Raw genomic sequence first — 25,163 nt, 5'->3', positions numbered from 1 at the left:
CTAGTATTACACAGATACGAAAAAAGCTAGCTCCTTATTCGATATTCGTCTCATTGAATGCTTCCTGTCCATGATCGACCTTCGCGTAAAGGTTTCCCACCTCAAATACTCATCATTTGAGACGTCGCAAGCCCGTGCGCATCGCAGCCATGGCTCCCACCAAACGATCGAGGCGCGATGCTGAACAAGACGACGAAATTACAGATGTACAGAGAGCGCGATCAAATTATGGGAACGGAGATGCTGTAAGAGCCACAGACACGACCAGTCATCTACACAATCTAACATCTACCCAAGAGAAAACGTGCCAGGGTCACTCTCGATGACGAAAGAACGATAGAACAACCTCCCCGGCGCGAGGAAACACCAAGCGACGAGAGCGACGACGACGACGATGACCGCCGCCAACGCAACTCACCCCCTCGAACTCAGTATGAAATGATGCGAGACGACGGCTTCAAGCATCTTAAGCACGCCGACTGGGATGACCAGCAAGCGACCCAGAAGTTGGCCCAGCGGAGTACTACTCTGGGCAACAACATGGTGTCTGAAAGTGGTATCATTGAAAGCATCACATGCTTCAACTTCATGTGCCACGAGCGACTACATGTCGATCTTGGCCCGCTCATCAACTTCATCGTAGGAGAGAATGGTAGCGGGAAGAGTGCCGTCCTTACCGCCTTAACGCTTTGCCTAGGTGGTAAAGCCAGTGATACCAATCGAGGAGGAAGTCTCAAGTCATTTGTGAAGGAAGGTACTGAACATGGAAGCCTAGTCGTGAAGATCAAGAACGCCGGCTCAGATGCCTATCAACCTGACATATACGGTGAAACTATAATTGTCGAACGCCATTTCTCTAAATCCGGTAGTAGTGGATTCAAGATCAAGAGCGCCAATGGTCGAATCATATCAACAAAGAAGCAAGAGGTTGATGAGATATCCGAATGGTATGCACTGCAGATTGGCAACCCTCTAACCGTTCTGTCACAAGACAACGCGCGTCAGTTTCTCAACGCCGCGACACCTGCCCAGAAGTACAAGTATTTTGTATCTGGTGTACAACTGGAACAACTAGACAACGATTACAAGATGTCGCAGGATACACTTGAAAAGACATCTCTGCTCAGGGACGACCTGGACTCAAAGATTGAACAGGTTAAAAAAGAAATGGAAGAAGCCAAACGTCTATCCGAGACAGCACAAAAGAACAAGACAATGCGCGAGAAAGCGCGGCACTACAGAAACCAGTTAGTTTGGTACCAGGTTGTGGAGCAGGAGCAGTCACTCGCCGAATACGAAAAGGACCTCGTGAGACGGGCCCAAACAATCATCGAAAAGGAGCAGTATTGTGAGAGCACGACAGAAGAGCTCAGGTTGACCGAAGAGAAGCTCGAACAACGCCGTCAAACGAAGGAAGAACTGGAGCAAGACAGAGGATTCTATGAAGAGAGCATCGCCAAAGCAACGGAAGCACACCGGGAAGCAGCAAAGGACGAGTCTGAGTTGCTCATGGAGGAACGAGACGCCCATCAGCGTCTCAAAACAATCAAAGACGACATCAAGGCCTGCAAGTCCAAGATTCAAGAGGAGGAACGCCGATTGAGTCAGTCGACTGGAAACGCTAGATCCGAGAAGGATAACGAGCTTGAGCAGGCTCGGGATAAGGAATCTTTGTTGAGACAACAGATGGAGGAGATACACAACAATCTTCCTGACCTCCAAACTCGGCTCAGCGACGCTGAACATGAGTTAAAGAAGCTTTCGTACAGCAAAGACATCAAACGTAAAGATATTGTTTCCATCGAGCAACAAGTTCGTGAACTCAAAGCAACGACCGGAGGCCGGTTTGATGGTTACGACAGAGACATTCGTGATGTGGTCAGTGCAATCGAGAATGAACAAGGATGGGAACAGAAACCTGTCGGACCTATTGGAGCTCATATTCGACTATCAAAACCCGAGTGGTCAGGTATCCTGGAGCGGACTCTCGGCGAAGGACTCAACGCATTTGTCGTCAGGAGCAAGTCGGACCAAACAAGACTATCCAACTTGATGCGTCGGTTGCGCCTTAAGAAACAACCACCAATCTATATTGCATATGGCGGCAAGATCGACACAAGCAGTCAGGAGCCAGATCCAGCCTTCGATACCATTCTCAGGGTTCTTCAATTCGATGATGATATTGTCAGATCCCAGCTCATCATTGGCAATCAAATCGAGAAGATCATTCTTATTCGTGACCGAGAAGAGGCCCAGAAAGTTATGGTCGAAGGCGTTCCTCCACGCAATGTAGGGGCCTGTCTCTGTTTCCATGATGGACAAAATAAGCGAGGATGGGGTCTGAGGCTTACAAATCGTAACGGCTCGATGGCAACAAGTCCCGTCCAGCCATATACTATGCGCCCCCGAATGCAGACAGATGCCGGCCAACAGGTTCGAATTCAGGAGGACAATCTCAAGCATCTAGGCCTGGAGATGGCCGAGATCAACCGAAAGGAACGTCAAGCACAGCAGGCAGTTCAACGATGCAGGACAGAGCTTGACAACCAACGCAAAGATAACAGGAAGCTCGAAGGTGACCTTCGCCGAACACAAGCTGATATTGAGCGTGTCCAAATGGAGCTGGATGCGTTCGAAGGGGTTGATGGCAGACTCAATATCCTCCGAGCCGAGCTGGAGTCAAGGCGATCTGATGAAGAATCTCTTGGGAATCAGTATGGTGAAATGGCACTATCAAAGCGAGATCTGAAAGCCAAAACCGAGAAGGCTCGCCTGAAGCTTGAAGAAGCCAGGAACAATCAAGAGGAATTTGAGGGCAAGGTTCAAAAAGCGTCCCAGAAAATTGCCACTGCTGAGAACATGAGGCGAGTTGCCGTAGCCAAGAAGAATGATGCTTTCGAACAGGTCGACATTGAGAAAAACGAGAGGCGGCGTGTTGAGGAAAAGAGAGAGCATAAGGCAATAGAGGTGGCACAGTTCATTGAGCAAGCGACAGAGGCAGTACCAGAGCGGGTGCACATTCCGGAAGATGAGACGTACGACAGTATCGAGCAAAAGTACACCAAACTTAGAGAACAACTCAAACAACGAGAAGCGCGTATTGGAGCTACGGATGACCAAATATTTGACCGTTCTCGCGAAGCCGAAGACCGATACGAAAGCGTTCAGAGGCAAACCAAGGACTTGGATGATACCATTGCTTGCTTGAAGCGTGCCATTCATAGCCGTCTGTACATGTGGCGCCAGTTCCAGCGTCAGATCAGCGCACGCATTCGTATCCAGTTCAACTACCTTCTCAGCGAGCGAGGTTTTCGAGGTAAAATTGATCTGGACCATAAAAACCGCAAGGTCCACGTCCAGATTGAACCCGATGAGACGCGCAAGAGCTCGTCGGGAAGAAACACAAAGACTCTTTCTGGTGGAGAAAAATCCTTCTCGTCCATTTGCATGCTGCTGTCAGTTTGGGAGGCAATTGGTTCTCCAATTCGATGCCTCGACGAATTTGACGTGTTCATGGACAACGTCAATCGTGCCATTAGCACAAACATGCTGGTAAGTAACCAAAATACCAGACCGATAAAGTATCACGCGTTCTAACATGACAATTCAAAAAGGTGGATGTTGCTCGACGCTCGGTTTCGCGCCAATACATTCTCATCACCCCCAATGCCATTGAAGGTCGGGCGAGGTTGGACAAGGACGTCAAGATTATTCGGTTAGTCCCCCTTCGATTTTGTTGCGGTTATTTATCAGTTGCTAATAATACATGTGCTAGACTTACGGATCCTCGACAACGAACGCTTGATGATTTCCGATAGACATTGTACTCGATATGTTTCTGGAGTGAGGCGCGAAACGGATCGTTGACGGGGCGCTTAGAGGATTAGAAGATAAAAGCATGGGTTCAGGTTTGTGGAGTTATCGCGTGTGATACCAGAGAACCTTGTAGGATTGTTCTGTACAGGAAGGGACAGTGTAGATATGACATTACAACTTGTGCCGGCTAAGGCTTCTATATTCATGGACGATGGTATACATGGCTCTTACAATATTTTACAAACGATTCGTTCTCCACCGTTCTTGGAGGGAGTGTGACCCCCTTAGATCCTGACGCCCTTGCTCCTTAATATGTTGACACCAGCGCTGAGCGTATATCCAGCCCATTGACCGAACGACCCAACCATGCCGCCGACTGACTTGACTTCGCCTAGTCTTCGCTGAAGGAACTGTCTTGTCTCGACAAAATCGGGGGATCGATCATTCGTCATGAAGAGCTCGCTTGTGCTATAGATCATAGATAGGGTGGCGCGCTTGGTATACCATGAGGGATCAACGGCTTTGTCGCCAGCAAGGAACCAAATTTCATCGGAGAGTTTGGCAAGCTCTTTTAGAGACTCGGGGACGTAGCTGGGCTGTGCCATAACGGCCAACGCCTGTAAAACAATAAAGTCAGTCTAGGGTAACCCATTGGTTCGACATTTATCCTACCTCTTGCCAGCGGCCCAGAATCTCCTTGTTACCCATAAGTCGCTCCCATGTCAGAGCTTCCACTCTCGCCGCAACACTGGGCTGATCTGCATCAGGGAGGACTTCCTTGCTGCGAACTGCCAGAGCTTCGCGCTGGGTAGTTAAGTGGTATCGGATCAAGCCAAAGGCACCGTCGGGAATGACGCTGGCACTGATGTCGAGGTAACCAGCATCTCTTGCTCCGCGACCAAGGGCTTTCTGAGAGAATCCGAGCTCGGGGACGTGTTTATAGGCAGCAGCAAGAATGGACTTTTCTGCATTGCCAAACGGTCCTGGTGGTGGTGGGTGATCGTATGAGTGGAAGGGTCGGCGAGAGTTCAGACCCTGTGTCAATCTCGAGGCGCGCAAGACTGACGTCTTGGGGAGACTTCGAATGGAAGCTGCCATATTGAGAATGGTTTTATCTTAAGGTATTGTATCGTATTAATTATGACGATGTCGCGATTTGGGCTTCACATGTATCGACCGTTTTTTTTGGAGTTGACGTTTGCGATTTGTTCTATGCTACCTACTACCTAGTCAAGTCGTCTCCCAATCACAACGATCTAATGGCACGGGTGGGGGGGACTACGGGAAAGAGTTTGGGTCACTCCGGACTTTGTCTTTATGCTGCACGGGATCGGCAGTCAACATGTTCGCTCTAGAGTGCCTACCCTAGGTTCTGTTAGGTACTACTGTACCTTAGTAGCTTCACGATATGCTGTGAAGCCGTTATAGTCTCGAAATCGTTCCTTGGGATGAAGCAACTCCACTAAAAAGCCTCAACAATAATATTTGCTTCAGATCACAGCATGTGGTATGGAGTGAATGATTACTCCGTGCGTTTACGACTCCTCCAGCACGACATATCAGCATAACGGAGCTTCGGCACATGCATAGCTTAGTACCTACTACCTAGTACTGCCAAATGTCGTACTTCAGTTACTTCCCTCAATGGAAGTGAATGCGTCTGATCTGATATGCTTGTAAACGAGATACTCCATGCTACCGTATCCTAGCTCAAGCCGCGTCTTACTAGCATGGATCAGTTGCTCACAATCATCCGAAAAGCCCTAGACTTCCAACCCAAGTCTATCTCCGGTTGCTAAATCGTACAGCCCTGATCCCAAGAGTGACTGACCGTACATATGCTGTAGATAGTGGCACTAGTAGTCGTATCATCTGTTCGTATGCAACCAGCATGCAGATGCATGCCAGAAGTCGGATATTTCATACTGGTTTTCTACCAAGGTACGGAGTGAGCTGCGAGACAGCAGAAAGCCTGGAGTGGAAGTGCGTGCTTGATAGTTACTCCACATTGAATGCTGCTAACGGCCTGAGCGTAGCTACCTACTAAGGTACATACATATGTATTACATCGCCGGGGATCCGCAAATAACCTTGATGATCGGATTCTGACCTGGCATGAGCCTGCTTGCGGGTGTTAGGTCGCCCGTGATGTTGGTGCTGTATGTGTATGGTATTAGAGCATCGCGGCATCTCCGCCAGGCGTTATACGGCTTGTTCAGCGATGTCCAAATAACCCGAACGCTTGTCACCAACCAATAGCATGTCAAAAAGTCTTCTTACCTGCTCATCAGAATCCTGCCTTGAGGATGTGACGAGACAAGCAACAGGGCAGCTAGCAGCCCTGATCCTTAATGCGTTGGGAGGGGTTGACCGCGGTAAAGAGCGACTTATTGGTTGGTTTCCTTTGCGACTTGCGACTTGCAGCAATAGCTGTTGTGTAACAATGAATCTCTTCGTACGTAGGTAGGGAATCGAGATGTCACACAAACCAATCACGGCTCTCATTGCATGCATTCAGCTGCACATGCGAGCTTGACTAGACACAGTTTCGAAATCGTTTCGGTAGACTGTTCAGCAGACAGCAGGGTTCATCCATTCTTGTGTGGGTTCTGGTGTTGTTAGTGATACCACGGAAAAGTACGGGCAGAGGGAGTTTGTGTCGGCCCCAACTGGATTATCGCTCCCGTAAATTTCGATGGGAACATCTCGTTTAGAAAACTCGTGGTTTCAGCCCTGCGATAGAAATTGGCGAGTCCTTTTCATTCTTGACCAACAGACCTCGTATGGTGTGAATGTAGAATGTGATGGATCTGAGCTGCAGATCCGGAGACTAAGATGAGCCTGAAATCAACAATTACCCAACGCGACATATCCCTGATCTGCCGTTGTAAATTCGTCCTTCCTTGTTCCTGGTGCTTTGCTAGTCTACCTACTTTAACCCAGCAGGCGTTTAGAGCAGCCCAATAATCGCTCAAGGAGAAACACATTGGGCTGCATTGTGAAACCAGGCAAGCAATGCATAAAACAATTCGACTACTAAGCTTGACCCATGGTCCGATGAGTACCTACAGCACTATGTATACGTAGTAGAGTGCTTTGATCCGGTAGTATTGCAGAACGCCATGTTACTTAAACCTTGAAAAAATGCAGGTGAACAGAACTAGCAGTCATCTGCACCTATGTACAAGACCGCACTCCCAGCGCTTTGCAGAGCCGGACCGCTGATTCTTTCAATACCTGTTGATGATGATCGCTGACGAATCGTCCTGTGAGGTGAGAGTTGAAGAGTCCTGATTCTCGATGCTGGTGTATGTGATTTCGTTCGAACTAGTGGTGTATATACTTTCGAGTTGGGATGGAAACCGAGCCTTTAACTATCGGTAACAGAGAAGTGAGAAAGAAGGCCAGTTCTGCTTAAATAAACTGTATGTTATTAAGGGGTATCTTAGCATTAGGTATATTGAAGTTCTAACACAGAAGAACACGATACCTGACCGAGGCCATCGAACTAGTAAGCACATGTACAGACACATACCTGGGTTACAGTCCGAAACTTGTTGCTGCAGGTCAATAATACTGCTACAACAAACCCAACGTTGACCTTGTCGACTGTACTGTATACAGAAGACTGGCAACGTAACTTTCATGGCACCTCGTGTTATCATGCTCATGTCCAGTAAGCTTTAGAGTGGATCCCATCATGTCCCTGCCCCTGGTCTAACCCCGGTCTCGTGTCCTCATTCGTCGCCTGGTCCTTCCTCATCTCTTGCCCAACGCGTTCTTTTCTTTTTACGACACAAGAAGAGGGAGTGAGAAGAACCTTGACAGTCAGCACTAAAGAGCCACAGACTTCCTCGACCATCGTTTCCTCATCGCTGTCGTCTCCTCAAACCCCCTTGAAAGCGCCAGAAGCCGACATCTTCTGTCCCTGGCGAAAGAAAAAAGCCGACCAGCCTGACCACCCATTTCCTGGACGCTGGTATCTGGTACTGTACCACCACGCCGCACGCCGAGACCCTTTTCAGCCCAGCCCAGTCAAGCCAAGCCTATCCAGCCCGCGCAAGTGAACTGTGATTCATCTGTGGCCTGCATAGTCCAAGGTGCTTGCTTGCTTGCAATTTCTATGCGACAGTCGCAGCTGTTGTTGACCATCCGTGGATCCTGCTCGTGGCCTGTCTTGTTTTAGGCCTTGCTGCCCAGGCACTTTTATTAGCCTACAGCATACACATTCGTCACCCCCATAGTTACCTATCTTCGGCTCATCGATCGCTCGCTCTCCTAATATTCCACTACGAAACGTGGACACTTACGGCCCGTCTCCGCTCCCCTCCGCCGAGACCTACCTTTCCTAGAAACTGGTCGCGCCAGTTCGTCTGCTGCCCGAACTCGCACCCGTCACTCGTCGCTCACATTACCTACCAACCTACCTTATTACGCGACAAGGACACCCACCCCAACCAAAAGGGACATTTCTTTCTGTGCATCCAGACAGAAAGACAGACAAAACGTATTACACACGCGATTAAACCACAATCACAATGGGTATGTTGATGATATCTTTCGCTTGCTTCCTCTGTTCCTGGTTTCTTCCCGTGGGCGGTAGCAGTTGCTGCTCGTTAGGTATACTATGATGGCTGGCCATGAGCTCACGCGTCTGCGAGGCAACATGTGTGCCGGCCCTTTGTCGTCTTGATCTGTGCCCATTGTCGTCCTCGATGGCTCCTCGAGGCTCGGCGACTCTTCTGTAGTTGCCCAGCACTAGCTCATCCATTTTCTCCCGGGCCCTATTGAGCCTATCCAAGCCATGATCTGAGTCTTTTGGTTTCCAAAGCCCGAACACAACAGATCCTGAGCCTGCCTGCTGCTGCTGTGTCTTGCATTGTTGTTGTATCTGCGCATGCGATCCCACTCCTTGGAGTGTCTTCATCAATCAGTGTGATACCACCTCTTGCTTGATGCAGTCTCGGAGATTCCCCATTCCACTCCAACAAAGCCCTCCCAGTCGTCTCTTCTTCCTCGCATCGTCCTTCCCCAGCCATTCACTGCATTGCATTATCGAGCCCCCTTACCTGCATCTCCCGTCAAGGTCCACCCGGCTCTGCCACCACCCCTCCACTAAAGAGGTTGACCTCTGCCTACAACCAAGCTACCATTACTCCCTGTTACTTCAAACACTCTTTCTCTCCCTCAACATCTTCCATTATTGCGCATCTTTTGCAGAGGTTCTATTCTTTCATGACCTGTCCGATTCTGACGCTCACCTTTCTATAGCTGACTCCGGTGATACTTATCGACCCGTAAGTAACTTTGATTCATTCCTGGCTTTACTCAACTTCACCTGCCTGCCGACGTTGTTGCCTTTCTTCAGCGCAAATCCTCTGTCGCCATGCCGAGCTTGTGCGCCTCCCCGCGCCAGATCGGCTTGCTGCTTTTGCTCCTTCCCGCTTTCTTCTCAAGAACAGCGAGCGAAACTTGAATATGTGGAAGGAGCTCACGACAGCTCCATTGATCCGAGATCGGCTGTCGCGGCGCGCCTTCGTTGTTGCTTCCTATTTTTTTTCAAGTAGCCGTAGACAGCCGCCGACAAAAGCCACTGTTTGGCGCTGCTCGTTATTTTTCTTCAAACGAGCAGTGCTCTAACAGTGGCAGCAGCAGCGACGGGCAGTGAATCAACTCTGTTTGCGCTCGCAGCCTTGTTTTACCCGAAACATCTCAGTTCACAATACCCCTCATTCTGCACAGCATTGGCGGTTTCATTCAACAACCAAGCTTCTGACATGGCACCCGCACTTGCACTTCGCCCAGCTAACAATCTCCAGCGTGAGAGGTCACGATCTCCTCGCAGACGCTCAAGAAGCCCCGAAAGGCCACACCGACGCCGCTCCTACTCCCCCCGCAGCCGATCAGGAAGCCGGGACGACTATCGACGAAACCGTGATCGCTCGCCCATGACTAGCACAGGCGCACCAGGTGGAGGACCAAGTGCAGGATACGGTGGACAGGCCCCTCACCGATCTTACGAAGAGCGAGCCGTCGCTCGAGAACAAATGATGAACAACATTCGCGAATCGTCCCAGCAGGACCGCCGAGTCTACGTCGGTAACCTCTCGTACGATGTCAAGTGGCACCATCTCAAGGACTTCATGAGACAGGGTGAGGCTTTCAACGCCGCGGAACGCAGGTGGAATACATGGGACTGACGAAATGGTATAGCTGGAGAGGTGCTCTTTGCCGACGTGCTCTTGCTTCCCAACGGAATGTCGAAGGTGGGCTTCATCGCATGATTTTTTCTTTTCCCTTGGCAGGCTTTCCTTTGTGGTTCTTCATTCCCTCTAGCACTTATGGACGGTTGGGTTGACGGGTGGGACGTTGTCCTGGGTTAATTGTAGGGATGCGGGTAAGTCGATTTACATTCCGAGCTCTCCGAACGTGACTAACAGCTTTGCAGAATTGTGGAATATGCTACGCGGGAGCAAGCCCAAGCGGCTGTTGCCCAACTGAGCAACCAGAATCTCATGGGTCGTCTAGTCTACGTGCGTGAGGTAAGTAATAACAGTCGCAAGTCAGACACAGGCACAAGCTGACAGAAACGCAAGGACCGTGAGGCTGAGCCTCGGTTTATTGGAGCAACGGGCGGAAATCGCGGCGGCTTCGGCGGCGGCGGCGGCGGTATGCCCGGCCATTTCAACCCTGCATATGGCGGTGGTGCTCCCGGCGGTGGTGCTCCCGGTGGCGGCGGCCGCCAGATCTATGTGGCCAACGTTTGTTCAACCCCAGTTTGTGTGAATATGATGGATAAGAATTGACGTGCAGTAGCTTCCCTTCAACGTAGGCTGGCAGGATCTCAAAGACTTGTTTCGTCAAGCTGGTATGTATTGTTTTTGTTTTCTTACAAACCCAGGACCCCGTGGTGCTGGAGTCTAACTGTTGCACAGCTCGAACCGGTGCCGTAATTCGAGCCGACGTCCATATCGGACCTGATGGCCGCCCTAAGGGATCTGGTATCGTTGTCTTCGAGAGCCCCGACGATGCTCGCAACGCTATTGGACAGTTCAATGGCTACGATTGGCAAGGCCGTGTCATCGAGGTTCGCGAGGACCGCTACGCCGGTAGTGGACCCGGTATGGGTTTCGGTGGTCGGGGTGGCTTTGGCGGTGGCATGCGCGGAGGATTTGGTGGAGGATTCGCTGGCCGCGGCGGTTTTGGCGGCGGACGTGGTGGTTTTGGAGGTGGCTTCGGCCGCGGAGGATTCGGCGGAGGTGCCCCTGGGGGACCCGGCTTCGAGCCCCCTGCTAGCTCCGTCCCTCCTAACCCTTTCACTGATTACGCCACCGCCGGCAGTGACAGAGGAGAGATCATCTATGTTCGCAACGTAAGGCTATTCTCCACGTTAAGACACGAGTCACTACTAACCTAATGTACAGCTGCCCTGGTCGACTAGCAACGATGACTTGGTCGAGCTATTCACCACCATTGGAAAGGTCGAGCAAGCCGAGATCCAGTACGAGCCCAGCGGCCGCTCCCGCGGTACTGGCGTCGTTCGCTTCGACTCAGCTGAGACCGCTGAGACTGCCATTACTAAGTTCCAGGGGTATCAATACGGCGGTCGCCCTCTCAATTTGAGTTTCGTGAAGTATCTCAACCAAGGCGGAAACGACGTCATGGACACAGATCCTCATGGCGGCCTGACTCAGGATCAGATCATGTAAGAGGGGTCGTGATCATGTATACTGAACTTGGGTTTCATACAGCAATATTCTGTCGGTCATGACCAATGTTCTGCCTGGGGGGAACCCCCTGGCATCTTTTCCTTTTATCTTTGCTTTTTTCTTTTCTGATACTTTTCGTTTTTCACATGAGCAGCAAAAGCTGGAGGATATCGGCGGTGGATTCTTGATGCACGGGTACGCGGTCGATCACTATTGAGGATGAATCGACGCCTTATCCTCTAATATTCCGAGGAACTCAGTGTGGCAGGGATCTTATTACGGGCTTACCAAACAGCACCGACTTGTCTCACTCTCACGCCTCAATCAAGGCGAGCGGTTATAAGGACAAGGTTGCGATTGTGTCAATGGAGGAAGGGATAACTGCTCGGGCTGGCAGTCGCATAGGAGACTGCACGGCTCTACTTAGAATGTATCTCGAGTAATCATCCGAAGGTTTTTAAGAATAACGATGGCAGGTGGTCTTGGTGAAGGGGAAGACGTAGGATTCGTACGGACATGCGTGCGTAACATCTTGGGGTAATACCGTCAGGGTAAAAGATGCCCATGATCGGAAGATGAATACCGGCGTTCGGGAGTAATCTGGCCTGGTTTTGTTGCATGTGTGCCCAATGGGTTGCGAGGTGGAATCATAAAGGTAAGATGTCCACCTCGGCTGCCTTTGCTGTTGACACGTTGACGTTGACATTGTGAATACCAGGACCCCATAAATTTGGTTGTAGCACTGGAGGTGAAGCTTTCGATCATAGGCCTTTCATGAGCCTGGAAATAAAGCGATGTCTTAGGTAGTGACCATCCGCCTCGATTGTGATGAGCATTGCCGAGACAAACGTGCGCAAAGGTTGAGGTCCGATAGTCTTCGGCGAGTGACAACTACAACAGGAACGCTTTGTAAGTTCTGATGAATGTGTTGATTTGTCTGATACGAGAGAGAAAAGGCCCGTGGCATCTTGTTTCTGGTGGACACCGCAGAGTACCAAGCCGGATGCTCGAATTGCCGTGCTAAGGACCTTTTTGATCGACATCTGCCAAGCTTATAGTCATTCCTGATCTCCCTTGCCCGATGCCATACTGGGATAGCTGTTTGGTAAGTGCCTTATTGTGCTGCACAATTACCTTTTGACTCAGATGAGCCAATAAGAAACGGCTCTGTTTAAGCTTCGAAATAAGCTTGTCTTGTTGATCACTCTGTGCCGGGAATTGGCGCATTTGTAGATCCCCTCCTTCTTGATGCCAAGTAGACTTGGCAAGTTTGCTACTTTCCAAGAGTAGTATTCCACCTACTAGAAGCAGTGTGGGTATCTCGGGAGATGCGAGATCCCGTGAGGGCGAGTGCTTGGCTGACGATTGATGTTATCGCGAATCAATATCAGTTCAGTTCAGTTCAGTTTAGTTCAATACAATGTGCGCATACGTAAGAAGGCTATGCCCAGAGCTGGCAAGCCTACTGTGTATTTACTATTTTGCTTGATGTTTTATTATGTTGACCCTTGGCATCATATGTAGCGTGGCTGTGAATGTGCTAGCTCAAGTCCAAAGCTCTTGGTAAGTCAAGTGGCAAGCGTCACTTGGACACTTCGGTAAGGGATGGTCTGGTTTATACTCTATCTGCAAGTGAACGAATGCCTGACTGATAGCTCCCTACATGTTTTGATTACATTGACGCACTATGCACACCAGAGCACCCAGGCTTGGCGACTTGTTAGTTGCAATGCTTTGTGGAAATTGCCGTAGACAAGATCCTTGATAAAGGCTTCACGATGCTTTGGACAAGTGATATGATGACGTTGTGACGAAATCACTGGTGGGTTCTCGATATGTCTTGACCGTCAAGACTTCTATAAAGGAGCAGCTGTTGCCTCGGTTTCGATAATAACATCGAACTCATCACTTCACTCACTTCACTCACTTCTTACACATCGCCTATACTCCTATCTCCACTCCGAAGCAAACATGAAGTTCTCTATCTTCACCGTTGCCCTCAGCACTCTCGCTGCTGCCTCTCCCACCCCTGACATGGAGCACGAGAAGCGTGTCCTTGGACTTCTTAAGCCCAAAAGCAGCAACGTCCCGTTCACTTTCACTTCTACCTGGGAGGTCGTTGCCACTCCTGACCAGGTCGTGAATGCTGACAATGAGTTCACTGGCGGTCTGAAGGGAAGCAAGGGTCTCTTCAAGTTCGGTATCAACTCACACGAGGACATCATCTGCTACAACATCACTCTCTACGGATTCCGCGGAGACTACCAGTCTCCCGCCAACACAGCCACTCACATCCACGAGGCTCCTAAGGGCAAGTCTGGACCTCCTCGGTATGTCTATACATGATAATAGTAACATTTGATGTCGCATGGGCTAACTGCTAACCCAGCATTGCCTTCCCTAACCCCGTCGGCGACGAGAAGAGCCGCAACGCTGTCGGGTGCCTCCAGGGCCCTTTCCGCACTGGCGTTATGGTGGAAGGACAGGACAGTGGTGTTGGCTTCACCGTCGCTGAGATCGAGAAGAACCCCGAGAAATTCTTTGCCGACTCTCACTCCAGCCTTGCTGTTCCTGGCGCTTTCCGAGGACAGCTCAACACAGGCAGAGTCTGCTAGAGGCTTGAAGTCCCCATTTCCGCACTTCATACACCACGCACATGGTTTTATAACGCTTGAGATGATGTCCGCTTCACTCTTCTTGCAATTTCTTTCAGAATCGATAATTAGTAGTTATGTTGGTTTGGTGGTTCGATAGGACAATGTCTAAATGTGTAGGACAATAATTCATTAATTGATCATATAACCCCTATCTCTTAATCTGCGGAACCCCATAACTTTGAAGTCAAATCATGCTGCGGCCTTCTTCTTCTTCGCCTTCGCCTTCTTCTTGCTCCTGTCTCTCGGCTTCAGGGCTGTCATGCCTGTCTTGCACACATCGGCGTACCGCACGTAAAATGCCTCCAAATCTTCGGGGTTCACAACCGTGGACAGTTTGACCTTTTTGGAACGGTCCCTCTTACCCTTGCCGTTTGTTGCCTTGATAATGAGGGGTAGAGGCTTGCCAGGGTTGATGTCTGGTGATGGTTCTTCTTCTGAGGGCTGGGGAATATCTTGACCATAGGTGACTGGAATGGAACGCATTTAGCAGGGGTGATTAAGCAGTACTCAGGCACTTTCACGTACATCGCTTCTGGCTCAGGTAGATAGAGCCATGGTCGCTGCCCTTGCGATGGTCGAAGAGCTCACCTAGCTTGGCGAAGAACTGTCATGATGTCAGGAACGTGCTCTTCAAAAGGTCCAATGCGCTGTTCACATACCTCGTCGTGGCTCATATGTGAGCCGGCCATACTGATCTTGAGAATGAGTGAATGTTGGTCCAGAGATGAGTGTTAAGCGGGCCTGATATTGAGGTTAAGTTGTGCCCCGCCATAACATCGGGGGTTGCAGTGTGGCAACCTACAATTGTGGCTAGTGCATACAGCTGCCCGCACTAATCTTAACTTGGCAGGCGGTCAGGTGGTTCGCATAAAACCCGGTAGTGATTTAGTTGCTGTCATCAATATTAGATCACTCGTAGTGTATATATGGCCCAAGAGTGGGCTAATAATTTCGTCTGCTCTGCTCCAAGTCCCTATTTTCTAGTATGGAACTCCTCCACTGGTTCAACAGCAACTACTTAGTATCAGAAATGTTAGCCGATAGAAATACAAAAGGATGAAATTGGGAAGTCATTTTATGCTTTTAGGGCTATATTTATTGTCATTTGTTCTTATATCCTGCAGCTTGGAGGTCATTTTTCTACTACTACCACTGCTGCTAGGTACCTTCTACTAAGGCACCCACCCAGTGGGTAACAGAAAAGTTGACCTCTCAAGTTTTGGTATACAAAATCAATAGCCTAAAGAGCATAGTCTAATCAGCATAAGCTGATTTACTAATTTCGTCTCTTATGCTTCCAGCGGCCGATTTTTCTGATACCCTGAGGGGCACCTAAGCTCAATTGAGCCTGCCAAGAAGTTAGTACTAAGTTTCTGCCGGCCAAATTTTCCGAGTTGAACGGTTTTTTCATATTATTTTTCAGCAACTTCCAATATTAACGGAAGCAGAACTTGAACAATACAAGCTTGAAGACCCCTTCTAAGCCCTTCTTTGCTTCAATTGAGACACTGTTCTTCTATTTGCGACATATTGTCGCCAGGCTATCACCAGAGGAGCAAAATCTCATGCTGACCGCCTACCGAAATAGGGTTAAATACTGTCAAAACATTCATTATCAGATTGTTACTTTAAATTCCATTTTTTCCCTACGTATTTTACTCCGAGCGCAACAGAACTGCCTTTTCTGTAATATTTCCTCAACAAGATGACATCCGCTACAGAGCTTCAGCAGAAGCTTTTCAAGCGCATGGGCTTGGATGTTCCAGAATACAACACCCCAAGGTGCGGACGACCGAAGGCTGGTCAGCAGCTTACCCGAAAAGAGCAGCGAAAGGCACAGCGAGTGCAGAAGAAGTCTCATACATACGCAAGGCCAGCTCAGGAGCGACCACAGCCAACAAGCCGTGCCCCAAAGAGGTCGGGTGGCCCGCAAAGAAAGCCACCAGTTAACAGACCTCAGTCAAGGCCTTCTAAACAGATCAGCGAGGATGACGAGGACAATGACGATGACGAAGATGCTGGAGATATGTACCTAGGCGAGGATGATGATGTAGACGATCACTTCGACGAGGACGAGAGCGTGGACGGGGACGACGACGACGACGACGACAATGCAAAAATGACATCCCCGCATAAAAGCGTCAACAAGAGTGTTTCAAAAGCTGTACAAGAAAGACTCGCCCAAGATGATGCTGAGATTGAGGCTTTTGAGCGAAAACTGGGCATCAAGAAGGGGCGAAAATCCTTACCTCAATCTTTCAAGGAGGACGGCCTCGGCGATCTTATGGGCGACCTCAGCGGCGAAGATGATTTGAGCGACGATGACAACGATAATAAAAAGAGAAAGAGCGAATATGATGACTGGCTGGCATCAAAGCGAAGGAAAACGACCGAAACCCAAAGCCAGCCCAAGAGTCTTGAGACGGATGACCTGGATAAGGGATCTGCAGAGGAAGATGACGATCTGGACTCAGTGGATGAGGATGAGGATGATGTTGGCGATTTTGATGACGAATCATTCGGTGGCTTCGACGACGACGACGACGACGACGCTGCTGAAAATGGCAAGCCTGCCGCACGACAGAGAGAAAATCCTTATGTGGCGCCCACTGCTGGAGTCGCGGTTGCGAAATATGTCCCCCCCTCGTTGCGAAAAGCTGCAGGCTCAGAAGCGGAACGCATAAGTCGACTACGAAAACAAGTGCAGGGCTTGATTAATCGCCTGACCGATGCAAACATCCTCTCTATCGTCAAGTCTATCGAAGAACTCTATCAGAACAACGCTCGCGGTGATGTGTCAGACGTCATTACCGACGCGATCATGGCTCAGATTTGCAAGCCAGAAACCCTGCCCGACCAATTCTTTGTACTCACCGGTGGTTTTGCGGCTGCTATCTATCGATTAGTTGGGTCGAGTTTTGGTTCGGTCTTGATTCGCCGCATCGTTGAAAACTTTGGAAGTCATTACGAGCAAGCCAGCAAGGAACTTTCGACCGAGTCAGCTATTCAAAAGGAGGCATCGAACATCCTGACACTGCTCACACAGCTTTACGTGTTTGAAGTTGTCACCTGCAAAATTATCTTCGACTACATGGAGAGGCTTCTCAGCGACCTCAGCGAGATCAACGTGGAACTTCTTCTACGCATTTGCCGTATGGCTGGTCGAATACTGAAGCAAGATGACGAGCGAACACTAAAACACGTTTCCGGCGTGCTTAATCAATCTGTTTCAAAGGCGGGGTTCAACAACGTCTCTGCTCGTACGAAGTTCATGGTTGAGACGATCACGGACCTTACAAAGGGCAAACGCAAGGCCAGAGGTCTGGACTTTACCGTCGTCTCAGAGCATGTGCAGCGTATGAAGAAGCGACTTGTTGAACTAAAGTCTCAAGCACGGCGACTTAATGGCCTCTCCCCTTTGGCCGTGGGCTTGGTAGATATCGAAGAGGCCGAAACGCGGGGCCAGTGGTGGTTACCGAGTGCCAGTGTGCCAAATACCTTGATGGACAAGAGCAAGAAAGGACGTACATCCGATACCGAGATGAGCGATCATGAAGACATGGATATCGTGTTACCTGATTACCCTAAAAAGGCTCGAGCCCAAGGTCTGAACGGAACACCACAAATTGCCATCTTCACAGCCTTGATGACCGCATCAAATTTCGAACACGCCTATAGGCAATTCGTCAACCTGAAACTCAAAAAGGATGATCAATTAGCTCTTGCCACTGTGTTGGTTCAGTGCGTAGGCAGCGAGATGCAGTACAACCCCTATTATGCCCTTGTAGGCGGAAAGGCATGCCTGCTTAACAGCAGAATTAGATTCGCCATTCAGGATCGGCTGTGGAAAATTTTCAGGAGTCTTGGAGAATCAATGTTTGGAGAAGCCCCTGAAGAAGATGAGACAGCCGACGCTGAACGTATGAAAGATGAGAGGCGTATCACCAACGTGGCCAAATTCTACGCGGCCCTTGTTGTTGATGGCACATTATCCATTGCCATCCTCAAACCCCTGGAACTGCCCGAGGCAAACCACTGGGCGTCGATGTTTGTGCAGCTATTCATCATTGCTCTTTTGAAAGAATGCCGCACCAAGAACAAAGATTCCGAGGACATTAAGCTGGGGAAGATCTTTGGTGCAGCACGAGAGTTGCCAGGCTTAGCTGCCGGAATCCATTGGATCTTACGCAAGAAGGTCCGTAAGACGAAGTTGATCAGTGCTAAAGAGTTAAAGAAGCTAGAGGGCGTTTCTGAGAAGGCGCAGAACATGGTACGGCCTGTAGCAATAGAGGTCTAGGATAGGGAATTAAAACAGGTCATAGAAAAATGTGCCTGATGAATAGACTCGGCCATAGAAATACCTGGGGCAATAATGCTATCAGGTCTTTCAAACAGTCTCTGTCCCAGCTTATGATGGCTATGTTTTATATTATCAATCATTTCGGTGAGTCGGTGACTTGTTCCGTGGGTAAGTCTTGTCTTCCGTGACGTCGGCATCTCAAAGGCAATTGACATCCGTGAACGGGTAGGAACGGGACACGCCGGGATCTCGGAGGCCTACTTAAAAGACAGACGGCGTGTTGTTGGGGGGCGATTTGCAGTCGGGAGGAGCATTTCGGCGTTGGTTGGGCAGGCATAAACTAACGTAGCATGAACCGTGAACCAGATCCGGGAATGGTTCCAGAAGTTGGCAAGGAGGCGTGCTATTTGTTATCCGGAGATATATGTCCAGGGGGGCGGGCCGTTTTCAAAACTCCTACAAGGCACACACGCTGCAGGTGAAGGCCACCCAGGACGCTATGCGTGTGGCTCCCTCACCGAGGGGAAAGCCAATCGTGTCAAGGTATCCGGTGACCCTCAGGGAAAAAATTACCTGATGAACCCGGCAGGCGGGCGACTCTTTGCCGAGAGGCCCTGTTCGATGCTGCTGCCGTTGTGCTGTAGACTATAGTTTACTGGACATTGCCCTGTGCTCTAGGTTATTTTAGTCTCGAGACGGGCGAGCTTTGTTGCGGTAACATAACGCCTCAACCTCAACCTCACCCTTGCCTCTCGTCGACTTTTTCTACCTCGACCTCCCCCTTCCACTCTCCACAATCTGTGTGTCCCCAATTGCACTTCCACACAACCCCCATCATGCTTTCCAGTCGCTTAATATCACGAGCTATTGCTCGCCCTGCCTTTCAGAAGTCTACGTAAGTTTATTGCAATGCGCTTTGCGACGGTTGATCTGGAGAACTGCTTTACATCAAGCCCGATCCCGTTGGATCCAGCCAGTCCATCATCAACGAAAAAAATGGCTCGTTAACTAACGCTTTGTTTCTCTGTCTCCCAGGCTTCCCAGCATCATTGCCTCCCCTTCGCTGTCGCGATGGAGCCGCGGATATGCCTCTGCAGCTGGTATGTTACCTCCGAGCCCGTCGGAGCACGACCCCGTACAACCCGCTGATAGAATTTTGTTGCAGAGGAGAAGGATCTCGTTGTTATCGGTGGTGGCGTTGCTGGCTACGTCGCCGCTATCAAGGCTGGACAAGAGGGCATGAAGGTTGGTTTCACTAACCCCCGAGTTTGTAACTCGAGGAATTGGCTTTATGGGCAGTTTTGACTGACAAGATCTTCCACAAATAAAGGTTACCTGTATTGAGAAGCGTGGCTCCCTCGGTGGAACCTGCTTGAACGTCGGTTGCATTCCCTCAAAGTCTCTTCTCAACAACTCGCATCTCTACCACCAGATTCTCCACGACACCAAACACCGCGGTATCGAGGTCAGCGATGTCAAGCTCAACCTGGCCAACTTCATGAAGGCCAAGGAAACCTCCGTCTCTGGTCTTACCAAGGGTATCGAGTACCTCTTCAAGAAGAACGGAGTTGAGTACATCAAGGGTGCTGGCTCTTTCGTCAACGAGCACGAGGTCAAGGTTGACCTCAACGAGGGCGGTGAGACCAGCGTTCGTGGTAAGAACATTCTGATCGCTACTGGATCCGAGGCTACTCCTTTCCCCGGCCTTGAGATCGACGAGAAGCGCGTCATTACCAGCACCGGTGCTATTGCCCTTGAGAAGGTCCCTGAGACCATGACCGTCATTGGTGGTGGTATTATCGGTCTTGAGATGGCTTCCGTCTGGTCGCGACTTGGATCTAAAGTCACTATCGTTGAGTTCCTCGGCCAAATTGGTGGTCCTGGCATGGACTCTGAGATCGCCAAGAACACCCAGAAGATCCTTAAGAAGCAGGGTCTTGAGTTCAAGCTCAACACCAAGGTCGTTAGTGGTGACAAGTCGGGCGACAAGGTTAAGCTTGAGGTTGACTCTGCCAAGGGTGGCAAGGTCGAGTCTGTATGTGCACAATCCCCTAAGCTGTGCAACTGACACTAACAAATTTACAGATCGAGTCCGATGTTGTCCTAGTTGCCATTGGACGACGACCCTACACCGCTGGCCTCGGCCTTGAGAACATTGGCCTTGAGGCTGATGACCGTGGCCGTGTCGTGATCGACTCCGAGTACCGAACCAAGATCCCCCACATCCGATGTGTTGGTGACTGCACCTTCGGACCTATGCTTGCCCACAAGGCTGAGGAGGAGGCCGTTGCTGTTGTTGAGTACATCAAGAAGGGATACGGCCACGTCAACTATGGCGCCATCCCCTCAGTTATGTACACCCACCCCGAGGTTGCCTGGGTTGGCCAGAGTGAGCAGGACCTCAAGAGCCAGAACATCCCTTACCGAGTCGGAAGCTTCCCTTTTGCCGCCAACTCTCGAGCCAAGACCAACATCGACACCGAGGGTATGGTTAAGATGCTTGCTGATCCCGAGACCGATCGCATTCTTGGAGTCCACATCATCGGCCCTAACGCTGGTGAGATGATTGCTGAGGGTACTCTGGCCCTCGAGTACGGTGCTTCCAGCGAGGACATTGCCCGAACCTGTCACGCCCACCCCACACTCGCTGAGGCTTTCAAGGAGGCCGCCATGGCCACTCATGCCAAGGCCATCCACTACTAAGCAATGCTTGAGCGGTCGAGATTAGTTGGATAGGTTGCTGCGCGCCAACGGCTTGAAATGTGTCGGTCTGGTAGCAGCAGGTCTCTTCTGTGCTTTCTGCGGCGATGAATAGACACTCTTCAATGTATAGGTTTGAAAAGACTGTCTGTAGTCGCTAAGAGCGTACCTAAAATATCACACAGGGTCACTAAGAGGCTTCGCAAAGATAGTGCGAACGGGATAGAGCCCGGGGCGTCTCGGACTCTGGGTTGTGTAAACTAGTAATAATTTCTGTCTTCAAGCATGATGAATGGAAACTACACGGCAAGATGCGTGGCCTGCGTTTGAAACGTATTAGTTAAGCATTGAATGGGTGAAGAGCAAACAATGATAGAAACTACAACCGCATGCGTTTATGTATCGCTTTGCGTATATGCCCCTGAATTGCCACTTGCTGAGATAAATCGTACGGCGATTACAGAGTGTATTGAATTTGACCTCTTATGGCTTTAACCCTAGGTAAGTGTTTCTGCATTGTTTAATCGTGTTTATGAAATCTAGGTTAATATTCTTGAAGAATGAACCTCGAAAAAGAAATGCGATTGTTACTTCGTGAGAACCGTTAAACGTACCTTGGTGTAGTAGGAGTCAAAGCCACTTCAATTATAGACACATTCTTACAGCAAAGAGCTCGAATACGAATTCGAAATTTGTGTTGTTTATTTTATATATGAGCACGCTAAGGCGCAAATTGATGTATAGAATTTGCAAGGTTCTTACAACAATCGAAAGGTTCTTAAGAGCGGGTGCTCAAATATCAGTTCATTTTTAACGAGGGTGCTTTTTTTCTTCTTCTTGAAGCTCGTTAGCCTGCTCTGCTCCCCTGTAAATTGTAAAGCACTAAGTGCTCTGGTTCTCCATATTTCATCATACTATAAATATGTGTACCTAGGTGTGTACATAAAGCAGAGCTCTACTTACTTAACACTTTTTGCTGTAAAGATTCCAGCACAGCTACGGAGTATTTAACTCAACTTCTCTAATCGTGGCGGGGTAGATCAAGGCCCCGAGCACCGGACCCGCACCTCCCCTGCGCCCCGCCATTACGGTAGAAGATCGAGCCACATTTTGAAGTTCCATAGAAATATCCATGCCACCAGCTGCATTCCCGATTCCCTACCCCCACCACTGTTCGACTCATAAAACAGCACGCAGTTCCTTGAACGACCCTTTACAAGATGCGGTGAATTGAACTGGGTCTGATTCGCCCTTGCTTCTGTTATCTACGTACCCTTTTAGACATCTCTCACCTCCATTCCGTTACCTTTGCTTGACTTCCTCCCCAACCCTGGACAACTTTGCTGTGCAGTGCAGGAGGTTCTCAACACGTTCTTTTTCGACTGTTGGCTACCTACTTATGAGTTTTTTTTGCTTCTCTTTTATAGCATCAAATCATCGCTATGGCGCATAGCTCTTTCGTTACCGGCCTGCCGCCCACGGTGGGCAACGCACTTGAAAAAACACCAAAGCTCATGTCTCGAGACGACATCGAAGCTCTGATTGCCGAAGGCAAGCATATCACTATCTTTCATAATCAAGTAATCAAAATGGATGCTTGGATGCCGTATCATCCAGGTGGTGATAAAGCCATGCTTCATCTGGTTGGTAAAGACGCCTCGGACGAAATCGATGCGTAAGTTGGTTCCAGCAAATGGATGAACACATGGGCAATACTAACTATGCGCAAACAGCCTTCACAGTTATGGAACCCGCCAGCACGTACTGCGATATCGTATCGGTCGAGTCGAAGGTACCTGGGAGAACCTGCTACCTCCTATCCAGGGCGGCGTCCATCGAACACGGGAAGAGATCGAGCGAGCCAATTCGGAGGGCGATCTCAATCAGGACCGAGATTCAAGTACACCGTCGACTCGTGTTCCATCCCCGGTATTCGACGAGGATGACGCAAAGGGTGTTCGGCAACGAAGAGGGGACAAGATGAAGAAGGATGGTGCTCGAGCATCTTCGATATCATCTGCCTCCAGTGTCGATGAGCCAGAGATGGACGGCATGTCGTACTTGGATACAATCACTCGCCAACACATCAACCTCGATCTCGACAAATACCCCCCTCCCGATAAAGAAACACAAGCCAAAATCGCTTCCAAGTACCGCGAACTTCATCAAAAAGTTTACGACACCGGCCTCTACGACTGTAACTACAGAGCCTATGGGATCGAATTCCTTCGATATATCGCATTAGCTGTTGGCTCGGCGGTTAGTCTACAACATGAGTGGTATGCCCTCAGCGCCTTCCTCTTAGGCGCCCTCTGGCATCAACTATCGTTCACCGTTCACGATGCTGGCCATATGGGTATTACCCACAACTACCTCGTCGATTCTTGCATCGGGGCCCTGATTGCCGACTTCATGGGAGGTCTGTCGATAGGCTGGTGGAAGCGGAATCACAACGTGCACCATGTCGTCACCAACGCTCCGGAACATGACCCTGATATTGAACACATGCCTCTCTTCGCCGTTTCTCACCGACTGCTTGGTAGCTTGCGATCGACATACTACGAGCGAGTAATGTCTTACGATGCTGTGGCAAAGGTTCTCCTCAGAGTCCAGGCCTGGACCTACTATCCGCTACTTTCCCTGGCCCGTTTCAACCTCTACCGACTATCTTGGGACTTTCTTCTCATGGGTCGAGGTCCCAAGAAGGGCCCTGCATTGGCTATCTGGTGGCTTGAGGTTACTGGTCAGGTCTTCTTCTGGACTTGGTTCGGTTATGGCCTCGTCTACAATATGCTTCCAGACAACTGGACTCGATTCTACTTTGTCATGATAAGCAACATCACAGCGTCGCCCCTGCACGTTCAAATTGTGCTATCTCACTTCGCCATGAGTACTGTAGAGTTGGGGCCCCAGGAATCCTTCCCTCAGAGACAGCTTCGAACGACCATGGATATCGACTGCCCTGAGTGGCTTGATTTCTTCCATGGTGGCCTGCAGTTCCAAGTTATTCATCATCTCTTCCCTCGTGTACCCCGCCATAACCTACGTGCTACACAAAAGCTCGTCCAGGAGTTCTGTAACGAGGTCAACATCCCTTACGCACTTTATGGGTTCGCCAATGGTAACCAGAAAGTGATTGGAAGACTGGCTGAAGTTTCCCGACAAGCGGCGATCCTTTCTAAGTGCCAGCAATCAATCCAGAATGGTGATCTCTCTCATCACTAGACAGGATTATGATAGATGGACATTTCTCCTGTTGAATATACCTGCAATGTCCCCAAAAGTTGTAAAAGAATAGTCCCGAGAGCCTACGAATGCCAGGTCGCTTGCTAGATAGATTGGCGAGTTAATGAGAAGCTTCGCAACATCATGCCTGTCAGCGATCGTGATTCTGTCTCAGATATTGATGTGTTGCTACTACAAAGCGTGATATTCTATGTGCAGGTCTTGGTCTAAAAACTTATAAAGTCCGGAGTCGTGAGACTTGAGACGTGCCGTGCTCGTACAATCCATAGTATGACCGATGGGCATCGGGTTTCTTGCTGGGCCATCTCGAATTCCAGGCTCAGCAATCAAGATGGTGCAAACGTAACACACTCCTCCCCGGGGCTTTGGCGTTTGCCTTGTCCATTGTGGCATTACTGGGCTGGTAGAGGATATCAATACGAGTTTGGCTATTAGAGTTTAAGACATTGACTGGCAAAGGCATAATAAGCGATTTAGTGCAGCCAGCTTATGCGATTCAAGGCGGGCTGCCGTGTTGTTCATCCTATATCCTAAGGCCAAGGTCAAGATTTCTTATAGCTCCCCCAATAAGCGTCGTTTCCAGGATCTTGGTGAGCCTGGGCCACATGTTTGGTGATTAATATGGACAAGTCATAGTGTTTTGCTCCTCAAGATTGATGAATGGACGGATGTCACTTTCGCTGAGGCCCCAGCACTGAGCGCATGAACCGGGCTTGCCGCCTATCACATGGGCCA

The 25,163-nt window shown here is 49.7% G+C and overlaps 10 protein-coding genes across 10 annotated transcripts; 7 read left to right on the top strand and 3 right to left on the bottom strand.

Moving 5' to 3' along the window:
• Nucleotides 1–149: 149 nt before the first annotated feature.
• Nucleotides 150–3,818, top strand: FGSG_09838 (uncharacterized protein; the record flags this gene model as incomplete). Its single annotated transcript, XM_011329544.1, has 4 exons — nucleotides 150–206; nucleotides 298–3,552; nucleotides 3,615–3,715; nucleotides 3,776–3,818. 4 exons carry the CDS (start codon nucleotides 150–152, stop codon nucleotides 3,816–3,818), a joined length of 3,456 nt encoding a protein of 1,151 aa, XP_011327846.1.
• A 282-nt stretch (nucleotides 3,819–4,100) lies between these two features.
• On the bottom strand, nucleotides 4,101–4,914 carry FGSG_09839 (uncharacterized protein; the record flags this gene model as incomplete). The annotated part of the gene is made up of 2 exons (XM_011329543.1): nucleotides 4,101–4,433; nucleotides 4,489–4,914. 2 exons carry the CDS (start codon nucleotides 4,912–4,914, stop codon nucleotides 4,101–4,103), a joined length of 759 nt encoding a protein of 252 aa, XP_011327845.1.
• A 3,424-nt stretch (nucleotides 4,915–8,338) lies between these two features.
• FGSG_13656 (uncharacterized protein) lies at nucleotides 8,339–8,743 on the bottom strand (the record flags this gene model as incomplete). Its single annotated transcript, XM_011329542.1, has 1 exon — nucleotides 8,339–8,743. The coding sequence occupies one exon, from the start codon at nucleotides 8,741–8,743 to the stop codon at nucleotides 8,339–8,341; it is 405 nt and encodes a 134-aa protein (XP_011327844.1).
• Nucleotides 8,744–9,046: 303 nt separating this feature from the next.
• On the top strand, nucleotides 9,047–10,073 carry FGSG_13657 (uncharacterized protein). Its single transcript, XM_011329541.1, has 2 exons — nucleotides 9,047–9,113; nucleotides 9,636–10,073. Exon 2 carries the CDS (start codon nucleotides 9,765–9,767, stop codon nucleotides 10,014–10,016), a length of 252 nt encoding a protein of 83 aa, XP_011327843.1. The 5' UTR covers nucleotides 9,047–9,113; nucleotides 9,636–9,764; the 3' UTR covers nucleotides 10,017–10,073.
• Nucleotides 10,074–10,331: 258 nt separating this feature from the next.
• On the top strand, nucleotides 10,332–11,987 carry FGSG_13658 (uncharacterized protein; the record flags this gene model as incomplete). The annotated part of the gene is made up of 5 exons (XM_011329540.1): nucleotides 10,332–10,358; nucleotides 10,413–10,577; nucleotides 10,633–10,684; nucleotides 10,752–11,188; nucleotides 11,241–11,987. 5 exons carry the CDS (start codon nucleotides 10,332–10,334, stop codon nucleotides 11,523–11,525), a joined length of 966 nt encoding a protein of 321 aa, XP_011327842.1. The 3' UTR covers nucleotides 11,526–11,987.
• A 1,509-nt stretch (nucleotides 11,988–13,496) lies between these two features.
• Nucleotides 13,497–14,140, top strand: FGSG_09841 (uncharacterized protein; the record flags this gene model as incomplete). The annotated part of the gene is made up of 2 exons (XM_011329539.1): nucleotides 13,497–13,855; nucleotides 13,915–14,140. 2 exons carry the CDS (start codon nucleotides 13,497–13,499, stop codon nucleotides 14,138–14,140), a joined length of 585 nt encoding a protein of 194 aa, XP_011327841.1.
• A 231-nt stretch (nucleotides 14,141–14,371) lies between these two features.
• FGSG_09842 (uncharacterized protein) lies at nucleotides 14,372–14,871 on the bottom strand (the record flags this gene model as incomplete). The annotated part of the gene is made up of 3 exons (XM_011329538.1): nucleotides 14,372–14,649; nucleotides 14,708–14,786; nucleotides 14,842–14,871. The coding sequence occupies 3 exons, from the start codon at nucleotides 14,869–14,871 to the stop codon at nucleotides 14,372–14,374; spliced, it is 387 nt and encodes a 128-aa protein (XP_011327840.1).
• A 1,016-nt stretch (nucleotides 14,872–15,887) lies between these two features.
• FGSG_09843 (uncharacterized protein) lies at nucleotides 15,888–18,479 on the top strand (the record flags this gene model as incomplete). Its single annotated transcript, XM_011329537.1, has 1 exon — nucleotides 15,888–18,479. One exon carries the CDS (start codon nucleotides 15,888–15,890, stop codon nucleotides 18,477–18,479), a length of 2,592 nt encoding a protein of 863 aa, XP_011327839.1.
• A 647-nt stretch (nucleotides 18,480–19,126) lies between these two features.
• Nucleotides 19,127–21,603, top strand: FGSG_09844 (dihydrolipoyl dehydrogenase). Its single transcript, XM_011329536.1, has 5 exons — nucleotides 19,127–19,377; nucleotides 19,518–19,582; nucleotides 19,648–19,727; nucleotides 19,813–20,517; nucleotides 20,568–21,603. The coding sequence occupies exons 1-5, from the start codon at nucleotides 19,319–19,321 to the stop codon at nucleotides 21,183–21,185; spliced, it is 1,527 nt and encodes a 508-aa protein (XP_011327838.1). The 5' UTR covers nucleotides 19,127–19,318; the 3' UTR covers nucleotides 21,186–21,603.
• A 1,021-nt stretch (nucleotides 21,604–22,624) lies between these two features.
• On the top strand, nucleotides 22,625–24,407 carry FGSG_09845 (uncharacterized protein; the record flags this gene model as incomplete). The annotated part of the gene is made up of 2 exons (XM_011329535.1): nucleotides 22,625–22,857; nucleotides 22,916–24,407. The coding sequence occupies 2 exons, from the start codon at nucleotides 22,625–22,627 to the stop codon at nucleotides 24,405–24,407; spliced, it is 1,725 nt and encodes a 574-aa protein (XP_011327837.1).
• Between the last annotated feature and the right edge of the window lie 756 nt (nucleotides 24,408–25,163).

This window comes from Fusarium graminearum, chromosome 4, assembly GCF_000240135.3.
Source record: "Fusarium graminearum PH-1 chromosome 4, whole genome shotgun sequence".
NCBI classification, from domain to species: domain Eukaryota; kingdom Fungi; phylum Ascomycota; class Sordariomycetes; order Hypocreales; family Nectriaceae; genus Fusarium; species Fusarium graminearum.
The sequence above is the reverse complement of the archived record's forward strand: the minus strand, read 5'-3'. Positions and strand labels throughout refer to the sequence as shown.

Bases quoted from the DNA above. Each gene is read 5' to 3' on its own strand.
- FGSG_09844 (XM_011329536.1), top strand. From the start codon at position 19,319: ATGCTTTCCAGTCGCTTAATATCACGAGCTATTGCTCGCCCTGCCTTT. The intron at 19,728-19,812 runs GTTGGTTTCACT...CCACAAATAAAG, and splicing joins CTGGACAAGAGGGCATGAAG to GTTACCTGTATTGAGAAGCG. The intron at 20,518-20,567 runs GTATGTGCACAA...ACAAATTTACAG, and splicing joins AGGGTGGCAAGGTCGAGTCT to ATCGAGTCCGATGTTGTCCT.
- FGSG_13657 (XM_011329541.1), top strand. From the start codon at position 9,765: ATGACTAGCACAGGCGCACCAGGTGGAGGACCAAGTGCAGGATACGGT.